At 50.7% G+C, this 21,264-nt stretch overlaps 1 protein-coding gene across 3 annotated transcripts in view; it reads right to left on the bottom strand.

Annotated features, from left to right (window-relative positions):
- The window catches only part of LOC124011302 (dystrophin-related protein 2-like), a 281,037-nt gene that overhangs the window by 65,193 nt on the left and 194,580 nt on the right, over nt 1–21,264 (bottom strand). For all 3 annotated transcript variants that reach the window (XM_046324529.1, XM_046324530.1, XM_046324528.1), the window contains one exon: nt 11,237–11,393. In XM_046324529.1, coding sequence (XP_046180485.1) covers nt 11,237–11,393 — 157 coding nt within the window. The remainder of the gene's footprint in view (nt 1–11,236; nt 11,394–21,264) is intronic.

The following is a 21,264-nucleotide window of genomic DNA, read 5'->3' as shown; positions in this document are numbered from 1 at the left end:
GGTGGAGAGGAGAGGAGGGGGAAGGAAACAGGGAGGAAAGAGGGGATGGAGAAGAGGAGGGGGAAGGAAACAGGGGAGGAAAGAGGGTGGAGAGGAGAGGAGGGGGAAGGAAACAGGGGAGGAAAGAGGGTGGAGAGGAGAGGAGGGGAAGGAAACAGGGGAGGAAAGAGGGTGGAGAGGAGAGGAGGGGGAAGGAACAGGGTTGGAAAGAGGGTGGAGAGGAGAGGAGGGGGGGAAAGAGGGGGTGGAGAGGAAAGGGGGAAGGGGGAGGAAAGAGGGGGTGGAGAGGAGAGGAGGGGGAAGGAAACAGGGGAGGAAAGAGGGTGGAGAGGAGAGGAGGGGGAAGGAAACAGGGGAGGAAAGAGGGTGGAGAGGAGAGGAGGGGGAAGGAAACAGGGGAGGAAAGAGGGGGTGGAGAGGAGAGGAGGGGGAAGGAAACAGGGGAGGAAAGAGGGTGGAGAGGAGAGGAGGGGGAAGGAAACAGGGGGAAAGAGGGTGGAGAGGAGAGGAGGGGGAAGGAAACAGGGAGGAAAGAGGGTGGAGAGGAGAGGGGGAAGGAAACAGGGGAGGGAAGGGGTGGAGAGGAGAGGAGGGGGAAGGAAACAGGGGAGGAAAGAGGGTGGAGAGAAGAGGAGGGGGAAGGAAACAGGGGAGGGAAGAGGGGGTGGAGAGGAGAGGAGGGGGAAGGAAACAGGGGAGGAAAGAGGGTGGAGAGAAGAGGAGGGGGAAGGAAACAGGGGAGGAAAGAGGGGGTGGAGAAGAGAGGGGGGGAAGGAAACAGGGGAGGAAAGAGGGGGTGGAGAGGAGGGGGAAGGAAACAGGGGAGGAAAGAGGGGGGTGGAGAGGAGAGGAGGGGGAAGGAAACAGGGGAGGAAAGAGGGGGTGGAGAGGAGAGGAGGGGGAAGGAAACAGGGGAGGGAGGAAAGAGGGGGTGGAGAGAGAGGAGGGGGGGAAGGAAACAGGGGAGGAAAGAGGGTGGAGAGGAGAGGAGGGGGAAGGAAACAGGGGAGGAAAGAGGGGGTGGGAGGAGAGGGGGAAGAAACAGGGGAGGAAAGAGGGGGTGGAGAGGAGAGGAGGGGGAAGGAAACAGGGGAGGGAAAGAGGGGGTGGAGAGGAGAGGAGGGGGAAGGAAACAGGGAGGAAAGAGGGGGTGGAGAGGAGAGGAGGGGGAAGGAAACAGGGGAGGAAAGAGGGGGGTGGAGAGGAGAGGAGGGGGAAGGAAACAGGGGAGGAAAGAGGGGGTGGAGAGGAGAGGAGGGGGAAGGAAACAGGGGAGGAAAGAGGGTGGAGAGGAGAGGAGGGGGAAGGAAACAGGGGAGGAAAGAGGGGGTGGAGAGGAGAGGAGGGGGAAGGAAACAGGGGAGGAAAGAGGGTGGAGAGAAGAGGAGGGGGAAGGAAACAGGGGAGGAAAGAGGGTGGAGAGAAGAGGAGGGGGAAGGAAACAGGGGAGGAAAGAGGGTGGAGAGAAGAGGAGGGGGAAGGAAACAGGGGAGGAAAGAGGGGGGGTGGAGAGGAGAGGAGGGGGAAGGAAACAGGGGAGGAAAGAGGGGGTGGAGAGAAGAGGAGGGGGAAGGAAACAGGGGAGGAAAGAGGGGGTGGAGAGGAGAGGAGGGGGAAGGAAACAGGGGAGGAAAGAGGGGGTGGAGAGGAGAGGAGGGGGAAGGAAACAGGGGAGGAAAGAGGGTGGAGAGAAGAGGAGGGGGAAGGAAACAGGGGAGGAAAGAGGGGGTGGAGAGGAGAGGAGGGGGAAGGAAACAGGGGAGGAAAGAGGGGGTGGAGAGGAGAGGAGGGGGAAGGAAACAGGGGAGGAAAGAGGGGGTGGAGAGGAGAGGAGGGGGAAGGAAACAGGGAGGAAAGAGGGGGTGGAGAGGAGAGGAGGGGGAAGGAAACAGGGGAGGAAAGAGGGTGGAGAGGAGAGGAGGGGGAAGGAAACAGGGGAGGAAAGAGGGGGTGGAGAGAAGAGGAGGGGGAAGGAAACAGGGGAGGAAAGAGGGGGTGGAGAGGAGAGGAGGGGGAAGGAAACAGGGGAGGAAAGAGGGTGGAGAGGAAGGAGGGGGAAGGAAACAGGGAGGAAAGAGGGTGGAGAGAAGAGGAGGGGGAAGGAAACAGGGGGAGGAGGGGAGGAAAGAGGGTGGAGAGGAGAGGAGGGGGAAGGAAACAGGGGAGGAAAGAGGGGGTGGAGAGGAGAGGAGGGGGAAGGAAACAGGGGAGGAAAGAGGGTGGAGAGAAGAGGAGGGGGAAGGAAACAGGGGAGGAAAGAGGGGGTGGAGAGGAGAGGAGGGGGAAGGAAACAGGGGAGGAAAGAGGGTGGAGAGAAGAGGAGGGGGAAGGAAACAGGGGAGGAAAGAGGGGGTGGAGAGGAGAGGAGGGGGAAGGAAACAGGGGAGGAAGAGGGTGGAGAGAAGAGGAGGGGGAAGGAAACAGGGGAGGAAAGGGGGTGGAGAGGAGAGGAGGGGGAAGGAAACAGGGGGGAAAGAGGGTGGAGAGAAGAGGAGGGGGAAGGAAACAGGGGAGGAAAGAGGGTGGAGAGAAGAGGAGGGGGAAGGAAACAGGGGGGGAGGAAAGAGGGTGGAGAGGGTGGAGAAGAGGAGGGGGAAGGAAACAGGGAGGGAAGAGGGTGGAGAGAAGAGGAGGGGGAAGGAAACAGGGGAGGGAAGAGGGTGGAGAGAAGAGGAGGGGGAAGGAAACAGGGGAGGAAAGAGGGGGTGGAGAGGAGAGAGGGGGAAGGAAACAGGGGGGGAGAGGGTGGAGAGAAAGGAGGGGAAGGAAACAGGGGAGGAAAGAGGGGGTGGAGAGAAGAGGAGGGGGAAGGAAACAGGGGAGGAAAGAGGGGGTGGAGAGAAGAGGAGGGGGAAGGAAACAGGGGGAAGAGGGGGGTGGAGAGGGAAAGGAAACAGGGGAGGGAAGAGGGTGGAGAGAAGAGGAGGGAGGAAAAGGGAGGGGGGGTGGAGAGGAGAGGAGGGGGAAGGAAACAGGGGAGGAAAGAGGGTGGAGAGAAGAGGAGGGGGAAGGAAACAGGGGAGGAAAGAGGGGGTGGAGAGAGAGGAGGGGGAAGGAAACAGGGGAGGAAAGAGGGTGGAGAGAAGAGGAGGGGGAAGGAAACAGGGGAGGAAAGAGGGGGTGGAGAGGAGAGGAGGGGGAAGGAAACAGGGGAGGAAAGAGGGGGTGGAGAGAAGAGGAGGGGAAGGAAACAGGGGAGGAAAGAGGGGGTGGAGAGGAGAGGAGGGGGAAGGAAACAGGGGAGGAAAGAGGGGGTGGAGAGGAGAGGAGGGGGAAGGAAACAGGGGAGGAAAGAGGGGGTGGAGAGGAGAGGAGGGGGAAGGAAACAGGGGAGGAAAGAGGGGGTGGAGAGGAGAGGAGGGGGAAGGAAACAGGGGAGGAAAGAGGGGGTGGAGAGGAGAGGAGGGGGAAAGGGGAGGAAAGAGGGGGTGGAGAGGAGAGGAGGGGGAAGGAAACAGGGGAGGAAAGAGGGGGTGGGAGAGGAGAGGAGGGGGGAAGGAAACAGGGAGGAAAGAGGGGGTGGAGAGGAGAGGAGGGGGAAGGAAACAGGGGAGGAAAGAGGGGGTGGAGAGAAGAGGAGGGGGAAGGAAACAGGGGAGGAAAGAGGGGGTGGAGAGAAGAGGAGGGGGAAGGAAACAGGGGAGGAAAGAGGGGGGTGGGAGAGGAGAGGAGGGGGAAGGAAACAGGGGGAGGAAAGAGGGGGTGGAGAGGAGAGGAGGGGGAAGGAAACAGGGGAGGAAAGAGGGGGTGGGAGAGGAGAGGAGGGGAAGGAAACAGGGGAGGAAAGAGGGGGTGGAGAAGAGGAGGGGGAAGGAAACAGGGGAGGAAAGAGGGTGGAGAGAAGAGGAGGGGGAAGGAAACAGGGGAGGAAAGAGGGGGTGGAGAGGAGAGGAGGGGGAAGGAAACAGGGGAGGGAAGAGGGTGGAGAGAAGAGGAGGGGGAAGGAAACAGGGGAGGAAAGAGGGTGGAGAGGAGAGGAGGGGAAGGAAACAGGGGAGGAAAGAGGGTGGAGAGAAGAGGAGGGGGAAGAAACAGGGGAGGAAAGAGGGGGTGGAGAGGAGAGGAGGGGGAAGGAAACAGGGGAGGGGAGGGTGGAAAGAGGGGGTGGAGGGGAGGAAGAGGGGGGTGGAGAGGAGAGGAGGGGGAAGGAAACAGGGGAGGGAAGAGGGTGGAGAGAAGAGGAGGGGGAAGGAAACAGGGGAGGAAAGAGGGGGTGGAGAGGAGAGGAGGGGGAAGGAAACAGGGGGGAAGAGGGTGGAGAGAAGAGGAGGGGGAAGGAAACAGGGGAGGAAAGAGGGGGGTGGAGAGGAGAGGAGGGGGAAGGAAACAGGGGGGAAAGAGGGTGGAGAGAAGAGGAGGGGGAAGGAAACAGGGGAGGAAAGAGGGTGGAGAGAAGAGGAGGGGGAAGGAAACAGGGGAGGGAAGAGGGTGGAGAGAAGAGGAGGGGGAAGGAAACAGGGGAGGAAGAGGGTGGAGAGAAGAGGAGGGGGGAAGGAAACAGGGGAGGGAAGAGGGATGGAGAGGAGAGGAGGGGGAAGGAAACAGGGGAGGGAAGAGGGTGGAGAGAAGAGGAGGGGGAAGGAAACAGGGGAGGAAAGAGGGGGTGGAGAGGAGAGGAGGGGGAAGGAAACAGGGGAGGGAAGAGGGGGTGGAGAGGAGAGGAGGGGGAAGGAAACAGGGGAGGGAAGAGGGTGGAGAGAAGAGGAGGGGGAAGGAAACAGGGGAGGAAAGAGGGGGTGGAGGGGGAAGGAAACAGGGGGGAAGAGGGTGGAGGGGAAGGAAACAGGGGAGGAAAGAGGGGGCTGGAGAGGAGAGGAGGGGGAAGGAAACAGGGGAGGGAAGAGGGTGGAGAGAAGAGGAGGGGAAGGAAACAGGGGAGGAAAGAGGGGGTGGAGAGGAGAGGAGGGGGAAGGAAACAGGGGAGGAAAGAGGGGGATGGAGAGGAGAGGAGGGGGAAGGAAACAGGGGAGGAAAGAGGGGGTGGAGAGGAGAGGAGGGGGAAGGAAACAGGGGAGGAAAGAGGGTGGAGAGGAGAGGAGGGGAAAGGAAACAGGGGAGGAAAGAGGGTGGAGAGAAGAGGAGGGGGAAGGAAACAGGGGAGGAAAGAGGGGGTGGAGAGAAGAGGAGGGGGAAGGAAACAGGGGAGGGAAGAGGGTGGAGAGAAGAGGAGGGGGAAGGAAACAGGGGAGGAAAGAGGGGGTGGAGAGGAGAGGAGGGGGAAGGAAACAGGGGAGGGAAGAGGGTGGAGAGAAGAGGAGGGGGAAGGAAACAGGGGAGGAAAGAGGGGGTGGAGAGGAGAGGAGGGGGAAGGAAACAGGGGAGGGAAGAGGGTGGAGAGGAGAGGAGGGGGAAGGAAACAGGGGAGGGAAGAGGGGGTGGAGAGGAGATGAAGGGGGAAGGAAACAGGGGAGGAAAGAGGGTGGAGAGAAGAGGAGGGGGAAGGAAACAGGGGAGGAAAGAGGGGGTGGAGAGGAGAGGAGGGGGAAGGAAACAGGGGAGGGAAGAGGGTGGAGAGAAGAGGAGGGGGAAGGAAACAGGGGAGGAAAGAGGGGGTGGAGAGGAGAGGAGGGGGAAGGAAACAGGGAGGGAAGAGGGTGGAGAGAAGAGGAGGGGGAAGGAAACAGGGGAGGAAAGAGGGGGGTGGGAGGAGAGGAGAGGAGGGGGAAGGAAACAGGGGAGGGAAGAGGGTGGAGAGAAGAGGAGGGGGAAGGAAACAGGGAGGAAAGAGGGGGTGGAGAGGAGAGGAGGGGGAAGGAAACAGGGGAGGGAAGAGGGGGTGGAGAGGAGAGGAGGGGGAAGGAAACAGGGGAGGAAAGAGGGTGGAGAGGAGAGGAGGGGGAAGGAAACAGGGGAGGAAAGAGGGTGGAGAGGAGAGGAGGGGGAAGGAAACAGGGGAGGGAAGAGGGTGGAGAGAAGAGGAGGGGGAAGGAAACAGGGGAGGAAAGAGGGGGTGGAGAGGAGAGGAGGGGGAAGGAAACAGGGGAGGAAAGAGGGGGTGGAGAGGAGAGGAGGGGGAAGGAAACAGGGGAGGGAAGAGGGTGGAGAGAAGAGGAGGGGGAAGGAATCAGGAGGGGAAAGAGGGTGGAGAGAAGAGGAGGGGGAAGGAAACAAGGGAGAAAATAGGGTGGAGAGAAGAGGAGGGGGAAGGAAACAGGGGAGGAAAGAGGGTGGAGAGAAGAGGAGGGGGAGGAAACAGGGGAGGAGAGAGGGTGGAGAGAAGAGGAGGGGGAAGGAAACAGGGGGAAAGAGGGTGGAGAGAAGAGGAGGAGGAAGGAAACAGGGGAGGAAAGAGGGTGGAGAGAAGAGGAGGGGGAAGGAAACAGGGGAGGAAAGAGGGTGGAGAGAAGAGGAGGGGGAAGGAAACAGGGGAGGGAAGAGGGTGGAGAGAAGAGGAGGGGGAAGGAAACAGGGAGGGAGGAAAGAGGGGGAATGGAGAGGAGAGGAGGGGGAAGGAAACAGGGGAGGGAAGAGGGTGGAGAGAAGAGGAGGGGGAAGGAAACAGGGGAGGAAAGAGGGGGTGGAGAGGAGAGGAGGGGAAAGGAAACAGGGGAGGGAAGAGGGGGATGGAGAGGAGAGGAGGGGGAAGGAAACAGGGGAGGGAAGAGGGTGGAGAGAAGAGGAGGGGGAAGGAAACAGGGGAGGAAAGAGGGGGTGGAGAGGAGAGGAGGGGGAAGGAAACAGGGGAGGGAAGAGGGTGGAGAGAAGAGGAGGGGGAAGGAAACGGGGAGGAAAGAGGGGGGTGGAGAGGAGAGGAGGGGGAAGGAAACAGGGGAGGAAGAGGGGGTGGAGAGGAGAGGAGGGGGAAGGAAACAGGGGAGGAAAGAGGGTGGAGAGGAGAGGAGGGGGAAGGAAACAGGGGAGGAAAGAGGGTGGAGAGGAGAGGAGGGGGAAGGAAACAGGGGAGGGAAGAGGGTGGGAGAGAAGAGGAGGGGGAATGAAACAGGGGAGGAAAGAGGGGGTGGAGAGGAGAGGAGGGGGAAGGAAACAGGGGAGGAAAGAGGGGGTGGAGAGGAGAGGAGGGGGAAGGAAACAGGGGAGGGAAGAGGGTGGAGAAAAGAGGAGGGGGAAGGAAACAGGGAGGGGAAAGAGGGTGGAGAGAAGAGGAGGGGAAGGAAACAAGGGAGAAAATAGGGTGGAGAGAAGAGGAGGGGGAAGGAAACAGGGGAGGAAAGAGGGTGGAGAGAAGAGGAGGGGGAGGAAACAGGGGAGGAGAGAGGGTGGAGAGAAGAGGAGGGGGAAGGAAACAGGGGGGAAAGAGGGTGGAGAGAAGAGGAGGGGGAAGGAAACGGGGAGGAAAGAGGGTGGAGAGAAGAGGAGGGGGAAGGAAACAGGGGAGAGAAGAGGGTGGAGAGAAGAGGAGGGGGAAGGAAACAGGGGAGGGAAGAGGGTGGAGAGAAGAGGAGGGGGAAGGAAACAGGGGAGGAGAGAGGGTGGAGAGAAGAGGAGGGGGAAGGAAACAGGAGGAGGGAAGAGGGTGGAGAGAAGAGGAGGGGGAAGGAAACAGGGGAGGAAAGAGGGGGTGGAGAGGAAAGGAGGGGGAAGGAAACAGGGGAGGGAAGAGGGTGGAGAGAAGAGGAGGGGGAAGGAAACAGGAGGGGAAAGAGGGTGGGGAGAAGAGGAGGGGGAAGGAAACAGGGGGGAAAGAGGGTGGAGAGAAGAGGAGGGGAAGGAAACAGGGAGGAAAGAGGGGGGTGGAGAGGAGAGGAGGGGGAAGGAAACAGGGGAGGGAAGAGGGTGGAGAGAAGAGGAGGGGGAAGGAAACAGGGGAGGAAAGAGGGGGTGGAGAGGAGAGGAGGGGGAAGGAAACAGGGGAGGGAAGAGGGTGGAGAGGAGAGGAGGGGGAAGGAAACAGGGGAGGGAAGAGGGGTGGAGTGGAGAGAGATGAAGGGGGAAGGAAACAGGGGAGGGAAGAGGGTGGAGAGAAGAGGAGGGGGAAGGAAACAGGGGAGGAAAGAGGGGGTGGAGAGGAGAGGAGGGGGAAGGAAACAGGGAGGGAAGAGGGTGGAGAGAAGAGGAGGGGGAAGGAAACAGGGGAGGAAAGAGGGGGTGGAGAGGAGAGGAGGGGGAAGGAAACAGGGAAGAGGGTGGAGAGAAGAGGAGGGGGAAGGAAACCGGGGAGGAAAGAGGGGGTGGAGAGGAGAGGAGGGGGAAGGAAACAGGGGAGGAGAGAGGGTGGAGAGAAGAGGAGGGGGAAGGAAACAGGGGAGGGAAGAGGGTGGAGAGAAGAGGAGGGGGAAGGAAACAGGGGAGGAAAGAGGGGGGTGGAGAGGAGAGGAGGGGGAAGGAAACAGGAGGGGAAAGAGGGTGGAGATGAAGATTTCCCTCTAGTGGTGTGGGGGCTGTGCTTTGGCAAAGTGGGTGGGGTTATATCCTTCCTGTTTGGCCCTGTCCGGGGTGTCCTCGGATGGGGCCACAGTGTCTCCTGACCCCTCCTGTCTCAGCCTCCAGTATTTATGCTGCAGTAGTTTATGTGTCGGGGGCTAGGGTCAGTTTGTTTATCTGGAGTACTTCTCCTGTCCTATTCGGTGTCCTGTGTAAATCTAAGTGTGCGTTCTCTAATTCTCTCCTTCTCTCTTTCTTTCTCTCTCTCGGAGGACCTGAGCCCTAGAACCATGCCCCAGGACTACCTGACATGATGACTCCTTGCTGTCCCCAGTCCACCTGGCCATGCTGCTGCTCCAGTTTCAACTGGCCTGGGCCCTAGGACCATGTCCCAGGACTACCTGACATGAGGACTCCTTGCTGTCCCCAGTCCACCTGGCCATGCTCCTGCTCCAGTTTCAACTGTTCTGCCTTACTATTATTCAACCATGCTGGTCATTTATGAACATTTGAACATCTTGGCCACGTTCTGTTATAATCTCCACCTGGCACAGCCAGAAGAGGACTGGCCACCCCACATATGCTCTCTCTAATTCTCTCTTTCTTTCTCTCTCTCGGAGGACCTGAGCCCTAGGACCGTGCCCCAGGACTACCTGACATGATGGCTCCTTGCTGTCCCCAGTCCATCTGACTGTGCTGCTGCTCCAGTTTCAACTGTTCTGCCTTATTATTATTTGACCATGCTGGTCATTTATGAACATTTGAACATCTTGGTCATGTTCTGTTATAATCTCTACCCGGCACAGCCAGAAGAGGACTGGCCACCCCACATAGCCCGGTTCCTCTCTAGGTTTCTTCCTAGGTTTTGGCCTTTCTAGGGAGTTTTTCCTAGCCAGTGCTTTTACACCTGCATTGTTTGCTGTTTGGGGTTTTAGGCTGGGTTTCTGTACAGCACTTTGAGATATCAGCTGATGTACGAAGGGCTATATAAATAAATTTGATTTGATTTGATTTGGAGAGAAGAGGAGGGGGAAGGAAACAGGGGGGAAGAGGGGTGGAGAGAAGAGGAGGGGGAAGGAAACAGGGGAGGAAAGAGGGGGTGGAGAGGAGAGGAGGGGAGGAAACAGGGGAGGGAAGAGGGTGGAGAGAAGAAGAGGGAGACATAGTTTTTGACACAGTTTTTTCATAGTAGATCATACTGGTTCTTAATGATTCGTACTGGTTCATATTGAGTAACAGAATCAGCAGGATGGCCAACAGAACATTAGAGAGGGAGACAGAGATCGAGATAGAGCAACAGTGCGCTTGAGAGAGAGAGATAGAGAGAAAGAGATGGTGTGTGACTGGATGGTTTGTGTACTGTTAATTGGGAAGCGGATTTCACAGTGCCAGTCGGTCGGGGTGGAGGGGGAGGAGAGGGGGAGGACCACTATCACTGTCAATACGACTCTGCACCCTCAGAGACTGCAAAAACTGACAGCACAGAAAATTGGAACAAAGGTGGAAAGAGTATTCTGCTGTAGTACATGACCAATTATGGTGTGTATCTGTCTGTGTGTGTGTGTGTGTGTGTGTGTGTGTGTGTGTGTGTGTGTGTGTGTGTGTGTGTGTGTGTGTGTGTGTGTGTGTGTGTGTGTGTGTGTGTGTGTGTGTGTGTGTGTGTGTGTGTGTGTGTGTGTGTGTGTGTGTGTGTGTGTGTGTGTGTGTGTGTGTGTGTGTGTGTGTGTGTGTGTGTGTGTGTGTGTGTGTGTGTGTGTGCGCATCTGCCTTCCTGCCTGCCTGTTTGTGTTCGGGGGAGATCTCGCACCGAATGGAAGTGTTTTTCCTGGGAAATGGATAAACAGCCCAGGAACCATTGCTAGGAAGGACTTTCTCAATGTTCTGCCACAGAATGAGGAGTAGTGCAGAACAAGCCCCTGAATGTGAGAGACTATTTCTCCCCATCTTATATTCTGCACCCTTCATCTGCTTGGCTCCACTACTCTCAGCTTTCAGCCAGTTTTATTCCCCTCTCACATAGGAGCAAGGGCTTTTTAACATGTCAGTCAATTAAAAGGATTTCAGCTGAGGCACTCTTCTTACTTAACGGCAGTTCAGGGTATCTTTACAGCTTCACCACTGGGTGGCTTTAACACACACCACAGACATCTTTTTGCCTCAGATCTCTCCTGAAGATAACAGACAGAGTCTTAAATGCTGAAATAGAGTCGTTATTTTGATACATGGCCAAATTAAGAGAGCCTCAAATTAAAGTGGTTGATAAATGAAAGTAGGTAAATCGCTGAGAAGGGATTGAGGGATGGAAAGATGGATGGAGGGACGGAGGGGTGGAGGGCTGAGGTATGTACTCCTATCTAACTACTTACCCTCTGTCCTTAATGTTAATTGGCTAACCAGACTAATAGGTTAAACTAAGGGTAGTGGTACAGCACTGAAACATAGTCTAGTGGTCCTGTTCATTTCGAAAAAGGAAACTAAGGAGTTTCTAGGGAGAAACTAAAGGGTTAGGGTTAGGTGCCTTTGCATTCGTTTGATCAATACAACTCAACTGGATGGTAATTCTAACAAACATTCTTGCAGCTCGGCATGAACGATGGGTTCCACTCAAGGATTTTCTAACTATAGCACACGCTGATTACTGTGTATCTGCTGATAGTCCACTCATTCAGTCCTATAGAAGCCATAGAAACTGGAACCAAAGGATCATACTCATGGTCCTTAGTGCCACAAAAGAAACTGGGAATAAAATAATGTTGGTTCGCCTTACAACAGAGTTCTCCAACCCTCGTCTTGGAAACCTACACAAGGGTTGAGGAACAAAGTTGGAGAGCTCTGCCTTACAAGAACATCCTGATTATATACTACTTTGGCGTGTTTGTGTGATGTCGTTGTTTAAAGGGGCCCAGCACAGTACCTGGTGGAACTCCCTTTGGTGTTGGACGGCCCCCACATCGCCCCCTATGGGCAGCTGTTCCGACAGCTCCTCGTCCTTGGCCGTCAGCCAGTCTATGATCTCCTGCAGGGAGAGCTGCAGCTTCCCACTGTTGTCGGAGAACGCCTCTATCCGCACCCTGCAGAAAGGCAGACAGACAAACAGACAGAGCAAAACGACAGTCAGCCAATGGTTGCTCATGATACCCAACACATCTACCAATTGGGTGACGTTGGTAAACTGCCATCCCACAATCACCCCTATGAAAAGAGCTGCAACAAATGCAACTTAAAATGAAATACAAAAAAGAAATGTATGAGATGGTGAAGGAACATATGAGAGGGGAGGGGCAGACACAGAGAGAGGGAGGGGGGACAGAGAAGGGGAGAGAGAGGAGCAAAGAGAGAGAGGGGGAGACAGAGAGAGAGAGAGAGAGAGAGAGAGAGAGAGAGAGAGAGAGAGAGAGAGAGAGAGAGAGAGAGAGAGAGAGAGAGAGAGAAGCAGTAGTGCCCACCTTAGCCAGGACCCTAAAGGACATCGCCCCCAACCACAGCCCCAACACCATACACAGGAGCAACAGATCAACAGACACCCTGCCCAGACCAGCGAGACATTCTCCCAGACCCCACCCCCTCCTCCCACTCATGCCTTGAGACCAACAGCCACATCCACACACGCACCCCAACCAATCAATACCCCCCAAACCAACCATGACCACACCGCATATAGGCCCCCTCAGTTCAGACCTGTGAAGAATGCAAAAACCCAAGAAAGACATTTAGAAACCTTTCCAACCAAAAACATAGAGACCCAGAAAACCGGAGCCTACGCCTTCACTATGGTGAATCACTAAAACAAAACAGAAAAACACTATGGAAAAAGAAGGAACAGCACGTCAGAAATCAGCTCAATGTAATTGAAGAATCCATAGAATCGAACCACTTCTGCGAAAATTGGAGCACACTAAACAAACAACAACACAAAGAGTTATCTATCTAAAATGGAGATGTAAGGATAAACCACTTCTCTAATCTTTTTGGACCTATAACAAAGAACAAAACAGCAGAAACATATACAGTACCAGTCTAGAATTTGGACACACCTACTCATTCAATGGTTTTTCTTGATTTTTTTTTACAAACGTTCTACATTGTAGAATAATATTGAAGACATCACAACTATGAAATAACACATGGAATCATGAAGTAACCAAAATAAATAGCAACCTCTCAAAATATATTTGAGATTCTTCAAAGGAGCCACCCTTTGCCTTGATGACAGCGTTGCAAAATCTTGGCATTCTCTCAACCAGCTTCATGAGGTAGTCACCTGGAATATATTTCAATGACAGGCCCTGACAGTAAATCTCAGTAAGACAATAATAATGGTGTTCCAAAAAAGGCCCAGTTGCCAGGACAAATACAGATGACATCTAGACACCATTGCCCGAGATTACACAAAAAACTATACATACCCCGGCCTAAACATCAGCGCCACAGGTAACTTCCACAAAGCTGTGAACAATCTGAGAGACAAAGCAAGAAGGGACTTGTATGGGAACATAAAATTTCAAATAAAATTCGACCAACCAATTAGAATCTGGCTAAAAATATAGAACCCATTGCCCTTTGTGGTTGTGAGAAAATTCACAAAATGGGAGAAACATTAAATTGAGACTCTGCATGCAGAATTCTGCTAAAATATCATCATTGCACAACGTAAAACACCAAATAAGTAATGCAGAGCAGAATTAGGCAGATACCCGCTAATTATCAAAATGCTCACATCTATTGGGTGAAATTCCACAGTGTGCAATAACAGCAGCAGGATTTATGAACTTGTAATGGGAATTTTAATGTTTCTGCTTTTCTTATTTCTAATTTCTTTGTTCTATTTATGTGCTGTTCTAATAACCAATTGATTCATGCAAGTGACTGATTTAACAAACCCTCAGTAGCTGCTATATAGCAGTACGTCCAGACCTTGTTTTCAGAACAAAATATATCTCAGTTTCAAGGTCTCAGCTTAGAGAGAAGAAGTGAGGTATTGGTCACATGAATGAAACAAAATGGTAAGGATTAATTAATTATGCTAAATCATGAAAATATAACTTGTCATTTTATAGCCATATATAAGACAACTGCTGGGCCTGCCCTTCTGTACTTTAACTATTTGTACATCGTTACAACACTTTATATAGACATACATTTACATTTGAAATGTCTTTATTGTGTAATTTTTACTGTACATTTTTTATTGTTTATTTCACTTTTGTTTATCATTTATTTCACTTGCTTTGGCAAAGTAAGAATAAAGTTTCATATGCCAATAAAGCCATGTGAGATTAAATTGAATTGAGAGAGAGAGAGAATGTGTTCCACCTGCAACCGCTTTGACTGCCTCAAAGCTGCTGATACGTTTTGGGGCGGCAGGTAGCCAAGTGGTTAGAGCGTTGGGCCAGTAACCAAAAGGTTGCTAAATTGAATCCCCGAGCTGACAATGTAAAAATCTGTCGTTCTACCCCTGAAAAAGGCAGTTAACCCACTGTTCCTAGACCGTCATTGTTTAACTAGGCAAGTCAGTTAAGAACAAATTCTCATTTACAATTATTTCTTATTTAGTTTAAAATTGTAAATATATGTGAGCGAGCACTATGGAGCTAGTCATGGTGATGTGGTAGTGAACACTATGGAGCTAGTCATGGTGATGTGGTAGTGAACACTATGGAGCTAGTCATGGTGATGTGGTAGTGAACACTATGGAGCTACTCATGACGATGTAGTAGTGAACACTATGGAGTTAGTCATGGTGATGTAGTAGTGAACACTATGGAGCTACTCATGATGATGTAGTAGTGAACACTATGGAGCTAGTCATGGTGATGTGGTAGTGAACACTATGGAGCTAGGCATGGTGATGTAGTAGTGAACAATATGGAGCTACTCATGACGATGTAGTAGTGAACACTATGGAGCTAGTCATGGTGATGTAGTCGTGAACACTATGGAGCTACTCATGATGATGTAGTAGTGAACACTATGGAGCTAGTCATTGTGATGTAGTAGTGAACACTATGGAGCTAGTCATGGTGATGTAGTAGTGAACAATATGGAGCTACTCATGATGATGTAGTAGTGAACACTATGGAGCTAGTCATGGTGATGTGGTAGTGAACACTATGGAGCTACTCATGGTGATGTGGTAGTGAACACTATGGAGCTACTCATGACGATGTAGTAGTGAACACTATGGAGTTAGTCATGGTGATGTAGTAGTGAACACTATGGAGTTAGTCATGGTGATGTAGTAGTGAACACTATGGAGCTAGTCATGGTGATGTAGTAGTGAACACTATGGAGCTACTCATGACGATGTAGTAGTGAACACTATGGAGCTAGTCATGGTGATGTGGTAGTGAACACTATGGAGCTAGTCATGGTGATGTAGTAGTGAACAATATGGAGCTACTCATGATGATGTAGTAATGAACACTATGGAGCTAGTCATGGTGATGTGGTAGTGAACACTATGGAGCTAGTCATGGTGATGTGGTAGTGAACACTATGGAGCTACTCATGACGATGTAGTAGTGAACACTATGGAGTTAGTCATGGTGATGTAGTAGTGAACACTATGGAGTTAGTCATGGTGATGTAGTAGTGAACACTATGGAGCTAGTCATGGTGATGTAGTAGTGAACAATATGGAGCTACTCATGATGATGTAGTAATGAACACTATGGAGCTAGTCATGGTGATGTGGTAGTGAACACTATGGAGCTAGTCATGGTGATGTGGTAGTGAACACTATGGAGCTATTCATGACGATGTAGTAGTGAACACTATGGAGTTAGTCATGGTGATGTAGTAGTGAACACTATGGAGTTAGTCATGGTGATGTAGTAGTGAACACTATGGAGCTAGTCGTGGTGATGTAGTAGTGAACACTATGGAGCTACTCATGACGATGTAGTAGTGAACACTATGGAGCTAGTCATGGTGATGTGGTAGTGAACACTATGGAGCTAGTCATGGTGATGTAGTAGTGAACAATATGGAGCTACTCATGATGATGTAGTAATGAAGACTATGGAGCTAGTCATGGTGATGTGGTAGTGAACACTATGGAGCTACTCATGACGATGTAGTAGTGAACACTATGGAGTTAGTCATGGTGATGTAGTAGTGAACACTATGGAGTTAGTCATGGTGATGTAGTAGTGAACACTATGGAGCTAGTCATGGTGATGTAGTAGTGAACACTATGGAGCTACTCATGACGATGTAGTAGTGAACACTATGGAGTTAGTCATGGTGATGTAGTAGTGAACACTATGGAGTTAGTCATGGTGATGTAGTAGTGAACACTATGGAGCTAGTCATGGTGATGTAGTAGTGAACACTATGGAGCTACTCATGACGATGTAGTAGTGAACACTATGGAGCTAGTCATGGTGATGTAGTAGTGAACAATATGGAGCTACTCATGATGATGTAGTAGTGAACACTATGGAGCTAGTCATGGTGATGTGGTAGTGAACACTATGGAGCTACTCATGATGATGTAGTAGTGAACACTATGGAGCTAGTCATGGTGATGTGGTAGTGAACACTATGGAGCTACTCATGATGATGTAGTAGTGAACACTATGGAGCTAGTCATGGTGATGTGGTAGTGAACACTATGGAGCTAGGCATGGTGATGTAGTAGTGAACAATATGGAGCTACTCATGACGATGTAGTAGTGAACACTATGGAGCTAGTCATGGTGATGTAGTCGTGAACACTATGGACAAGTCATGGTGATGTAGTCGTGAACACTATGGAGCTAGTCATGGTGATGTGGTAGTCAACACCTTGGAGCTAGTCATGGTGATGTAGTAGTGAACACTATGGACAAGTCATGGTGATGTAGTCGTGAACACTATGGAGCAAGTCATGGTGATGTGGTAGTGAACACTATGGAGCTAGTCATGGTGATGTGGTAGTGAACACTATGGAGCTAGTCATGGTGATGTGGTAGTGAACACTATGGAGCTAGTCATGGTGTTGTGGTAGTGAACACTCTGGAGCTAGTCATGGTGATGTGGTAGTGAACACTATGGAGCTAGTCATGGTGATGTGGTAGTGAACACTATGGAGCTAGTCATGGTGATGTAGTAGTGAACACTTTGGACAAGTCATGGTGATGTAGTCATGAACACTATGGAGCTAGTCATGGTGATGTGGTAGTGAACACTATGGAGCTAGTCATGGTGATGTGGTAGTGAACACTATGGAGCTAGTCATGGTGATGTGGTAGTGAACACTATAGAGCTAGTCATGGTGATGTGGTAGTGAACACTATGGAGCTAGTCATGGTGATGTGGTAGTGAGCACTATGGAGCTAGTCATGGTGATGTAGTCGTGAACACTATGGAGCTAGTCATGGTGATGTGGTAGTGAACACTATGGAGCTAGTCATGGTGATGTAGTAGTGAACACTATGGAGCTAGTCATGGTGATGTAGTAGTGAAAACTATGGAGCTAGTCATGGTGATGTGGTAGTGCTAGTGAACACTATGGAGCTAGTCATGGTGATGTGGTAGTGAACACTATGGAGCTAGTCATGGTGATGTGGTAGTGAACACTATGGAGCTAGTCATGGTGATGTAGTAGTGAGCACTATGGAGCTAGTCCTGGTGATGTAGTAGTGAACACTATGGAGCTAGTCATGGTGATGTAGTAGTGAACACTATGGAGCTAGTCATGGTGATGTGGTAGTGAACACTATGGAGCTAGTCATGGTGATGTAGTAGTGAACACTATGGAGCTAGTCCTGGTGATGTGGTAGTGAACACTATGGAGCTAGTCATGGTGATGTGGTAGTGGTAGTGAACACTATGGAGCTAGTCATGGTGATGTGGTAGTGAACACTATGGAGCTAGTCATGGTGATGTGGTAGTGAACACTATGGAGCTAGTCATGGTGATGTGGTAGTGAACACTATGGAGCTAGTCATGGTGATGTGGTAGTGAACACTATGGAGCTAGTCATGGTGATGTGGTAGTGAACACTATGGAGCTAGTCATGGTGATGTGGTAGTGGTAGTGAACACTATGGAGCTAGTCATGGTGATGTGGTAGTGAACACTATGGAGCTAGTCATGGTGATGTGGTAGTGAACACTATGGAGCTAGTCATGGTGATGTGGTAGTGAACACTATGGAGCTACTCATGACGATGTAGTAGTGAACACTATGGAGCTAGTCATGGTGATGTGGTAGTGAACACTATGGAGCTAGGCATGGTGATGTAGTAGTGAACAATATGGAGCTACTCATGACGATGTAGTAGTGAACACTATGGAGCTAGTCATGGTGATGTAGTTGTGAACACTATGGACAAGTCATGGTGATGTAGTCGTGAACACTATGGAGCTAGTCATGGTGATGTGGTAGTCAACACCTTGGAGCTAGTCATGGTGATGTAGTAGTGAACACTATGGACAAGTCATGGTGATGTAGTCGTGAACACTATGGAGCAAGTCATGGTGATGTGGTAGTGAACACTATGGAGCTAGTCATGGTGATGTGGTAGTGAACACTATGGAGCTAGTCATGGTGATGTGGTAGTGAACACTATGGAGCTAGTCATGGTGTTGTGGTAGTGAACACTCTGGAGCTAGTCATGGTGATGTGGTAGTGAACACTATGGAGCTAGTCATGGTGATGTGGTAGTGAACACTATGGAGCTAGTCATGGTGATGTAGTAGTGAACACTTTGGACAAGTCATGGTGATGTAGTCATGAACACTATGGAGCTAGTCATGGTGATGTGGTAGTGAACACTATGGAGCTAGTCATGGTGATGTGGTAGTGAACACTATGGAGCTAGTCATGGTGATGTGGTAGTGAACACTATAGAGCTAGTCATGGTGATGTGGTAGTGAACACTATGGAGCTAGTCATGGTGATGTGGTAGTGAACACTATGGAGCTAGTCATGGTGATGTAGTCGTGAACACTATGGAGCTAGTCATGGTGATGTGGTAGTGAACACTATGGAGCTAGTCATGGTGATGTAGTAGTGAACACTATGGAGCTAGTCATGGTGATGTGGTAGTGCTAGTGAACACTATGGAGCTAGTCATGGTGATGTGGTAGTGAACACTATGGAGCTAGTCATGGTGATGTGGTAGTATGAACACTATGGAGCTAGTCATGGTGATGTAGTAGTGAGCACTATGGAGCTAGTCATGGTGATGTAGTAGTAGTGAACACTATGGAGCTAGTCATGGTGATGTAGTAGTGAACACTATGGAGCTAGTCATGGTGATGTGGTAGTGAACACTATGGAGCTAGTCATGGTGATGTAGTAGTGAACACTATGGAGCTAGTCCTGGTGATGTGGTAGTGAACACTATGGAGCTAGTCATGGTAGTGGTAGATGGAGTGTCATGGTGATGTGGTAGTGAACACTATGGAGCTAGTCATGGTGATGTGGTAGTGAACACTATGGAGCTAGTCATGGTGATGTGGTAGTGAACACTATGGAGCTAGTCATGGTGATGTGGTAGTGAACACTATGGAGCTAGTCATGGTGATGTAGTAGTGAACACTTTGGACAAGTCATGGTGATGTAGTCATGAACACTATGGAGCTAGTCATGGTGATGTGGTAGTGAACACTATGGAGCTAGTCATGGTGATGTGGTAGTGAACACTATGGAGCTAGTCATGGTGATGTGGTAGTGAACACTATAGAGCTAGTCATGGTGATGTGGTAGTGAACACTATGGAGCTAGTCATGGTGATGTGGTAGTGAACACTATGGAGCTAGTCATGGTGATGTAGTCGTGAACACTATGGAGCTAGTCATGGTGATGTGGTAGTGAACACTATGGAGCTAGTCATGGTGATGTAGTAGTGAACACTATGGAGCTAGTCATGGTGATGTGGTAGTGCTAGTGAACACTATGGAGCTAGTCATGGTGATGTGGTAGTGAACACTATGGAGCTAGTCATGGTGATGTGGTAGTGAACACTATGGAGCTAGTCATGGTGATGTAGTAGTGAGCACTATGGAGCTAGTCCTGGTGATGTAGTAGTGAACACTATGGAGCTAGTCATGGTGATGTAGTAGTGAACACTATGGAGCTAGTCATGGTGATGTGGTAGTGAACACTATGGAGCTAGTCATGGTGATGTAGTAGTGAACACTATGGAGCTAGTCATGGTGATGTGGTAGTGAACACTATGGAGCTAGTCATGGTGATGTGGTAGTGGTAGTGAACACTATGGAGCTAGTCATGGTGATGTGGTAGTGAACACTATGGAGCTAGTCATGGTGATGTGGTAGTGAACACTATGGAGCTAGTCATGGTGATGTGGTAGTGAACACTATGGAGCTAGTCATGGTGATGTGGTAGTGAACACTATGGAGCTAGTCATGGTGATGTGGTAGTGAACACTATGGAGCTAGTCATGGTGATGTGGTAGTGAACACTATGGAGCTAGTCATGGTGATGTGGTAGTGAACACTATGGAGCTAGTCATGGTGATGTGGTAGTGAACACTATGGAGCTAGGCATGGTGATGTAGTAGTGAACAATATGGAGCTACTCATGACGATGTAGTAGTGAACACTATGGAGCTAGTCATGGTGATGTAGTCGTGAACACTATGGACAAGTCATGGTGATGTAGTCGTGAACACTATGGAGCTAGTCATGGTGATGTGGTAGTCAACACCTTGGAGCTAGTCATGGTGATGTAGTAGTGAACACTATGGACAAGTCATGGTGATGTAGTCGTGAACACTATGGAGCAAGTCATGTTGATGTGGTAGTGAACACTATGGAGCTAGTCATGGTGATGTGGTAGTGAACACTATGGAGCTAGTCATGGTGATGTGGTAGTGAACACTATGGAGCTAGTCATGGTGTTGTGGTAGTGAACACTCTGGAGCTAGTCATGGTGATGTGGTAGTGAACACTATGGAGCTAGTCATGGTGATGTGGTAGTGAACACTATGGAGCTAGTCATGGTGATGTAGTAGTGAACACTTTGGACAAGTCATGGTGATGTAGTAGTGAACACTATGGAGCTAGTCATGGTGATGTGGTAGTGAACACTATGGAGCTAGTCATGGTGATGTGGTAGTGAACACTATGGAGCTAGTCATGGTGATGTGGTAGTGAACACTATAGAGCTAGTCATGGTGATGTGGTAGTGAACACTATGGAGTTAGTCATGGCGATGTAGTAGTGAACACTATGGAGTTAGTCATGGTGATGTAGTAGTGAACACTATGGAGCAAGTCATGGTGATGTAGTAGTGAACACTATGGAGCTAGTCATGGTGATGTAGTAGTGAACACTATGGAGTTAGTCATGGTGATGTAGTAGTGAACACTATGGAGTTAGTCATGGTGATGTAGTAGTGAACACTATGGAGCTAGTCATGGTGATGTAGTAGTGAACACTATGGAGCTACTCATGACGATGTAGTAGTGAACACTATGGAGCTAGTCATGGTGATGTAGTAGTGAATAATATGGAGCTACTCATGATGATGTAGTAGTGAACACTATGGAGCTAGTCATGGTGATGTGGTAGTGAACACTATGGAGCTAGTCATGGTGATGTGGTAGTGAACACTATGGAGCTAGTCATGGTGATGTGGTAGTGAACACTATAGAGCTAGTCATGGTGATGTGGTAGTGAACACTATGGAGCTAGTCATGGTGATGTGGTAGTGAGCACTATGGAGCTAGTCATGGTGATGTAGTCGTGAACACTATGGAGCTAGTCATGGTGATGTGGTAGTGAACACTATGGAGCTAGTCATGGTGATGTAGTAGTGAACACTATGGAGCTAGTCATGGTGATGTAGTAGTGAACACTATGGAGCTAGTCATGGTGATGTGGTAGTGCTAGTGAACACTATGGAGCTAGTCATGGTGATGTGGTAGTGAACACTATGGAGCTAGTCATGGTGATGTGGTAGTGAACACTATGGAGCTAGTCATGGT

Source organism: Oncorhynchus gorbuscha, linkage group LG23, assembly GCF_021184085.1.
Source record: "Oncorhynchus gorbuscha isolate QuinsamMale2020 ecotype Even-year linkage group LG23, OgorEven_v1.0, whole genome shotgun sequence".
NCBI lineage: Eukaryota > Metazoa > Chordata > Actinopteri > Salmoniformes > Salmonidae > Oncorhynchus > Oncorhynchus gorbuscha.
This window is presented reverse-complemented; position numbering and strand designations above follow the sequence as displayed.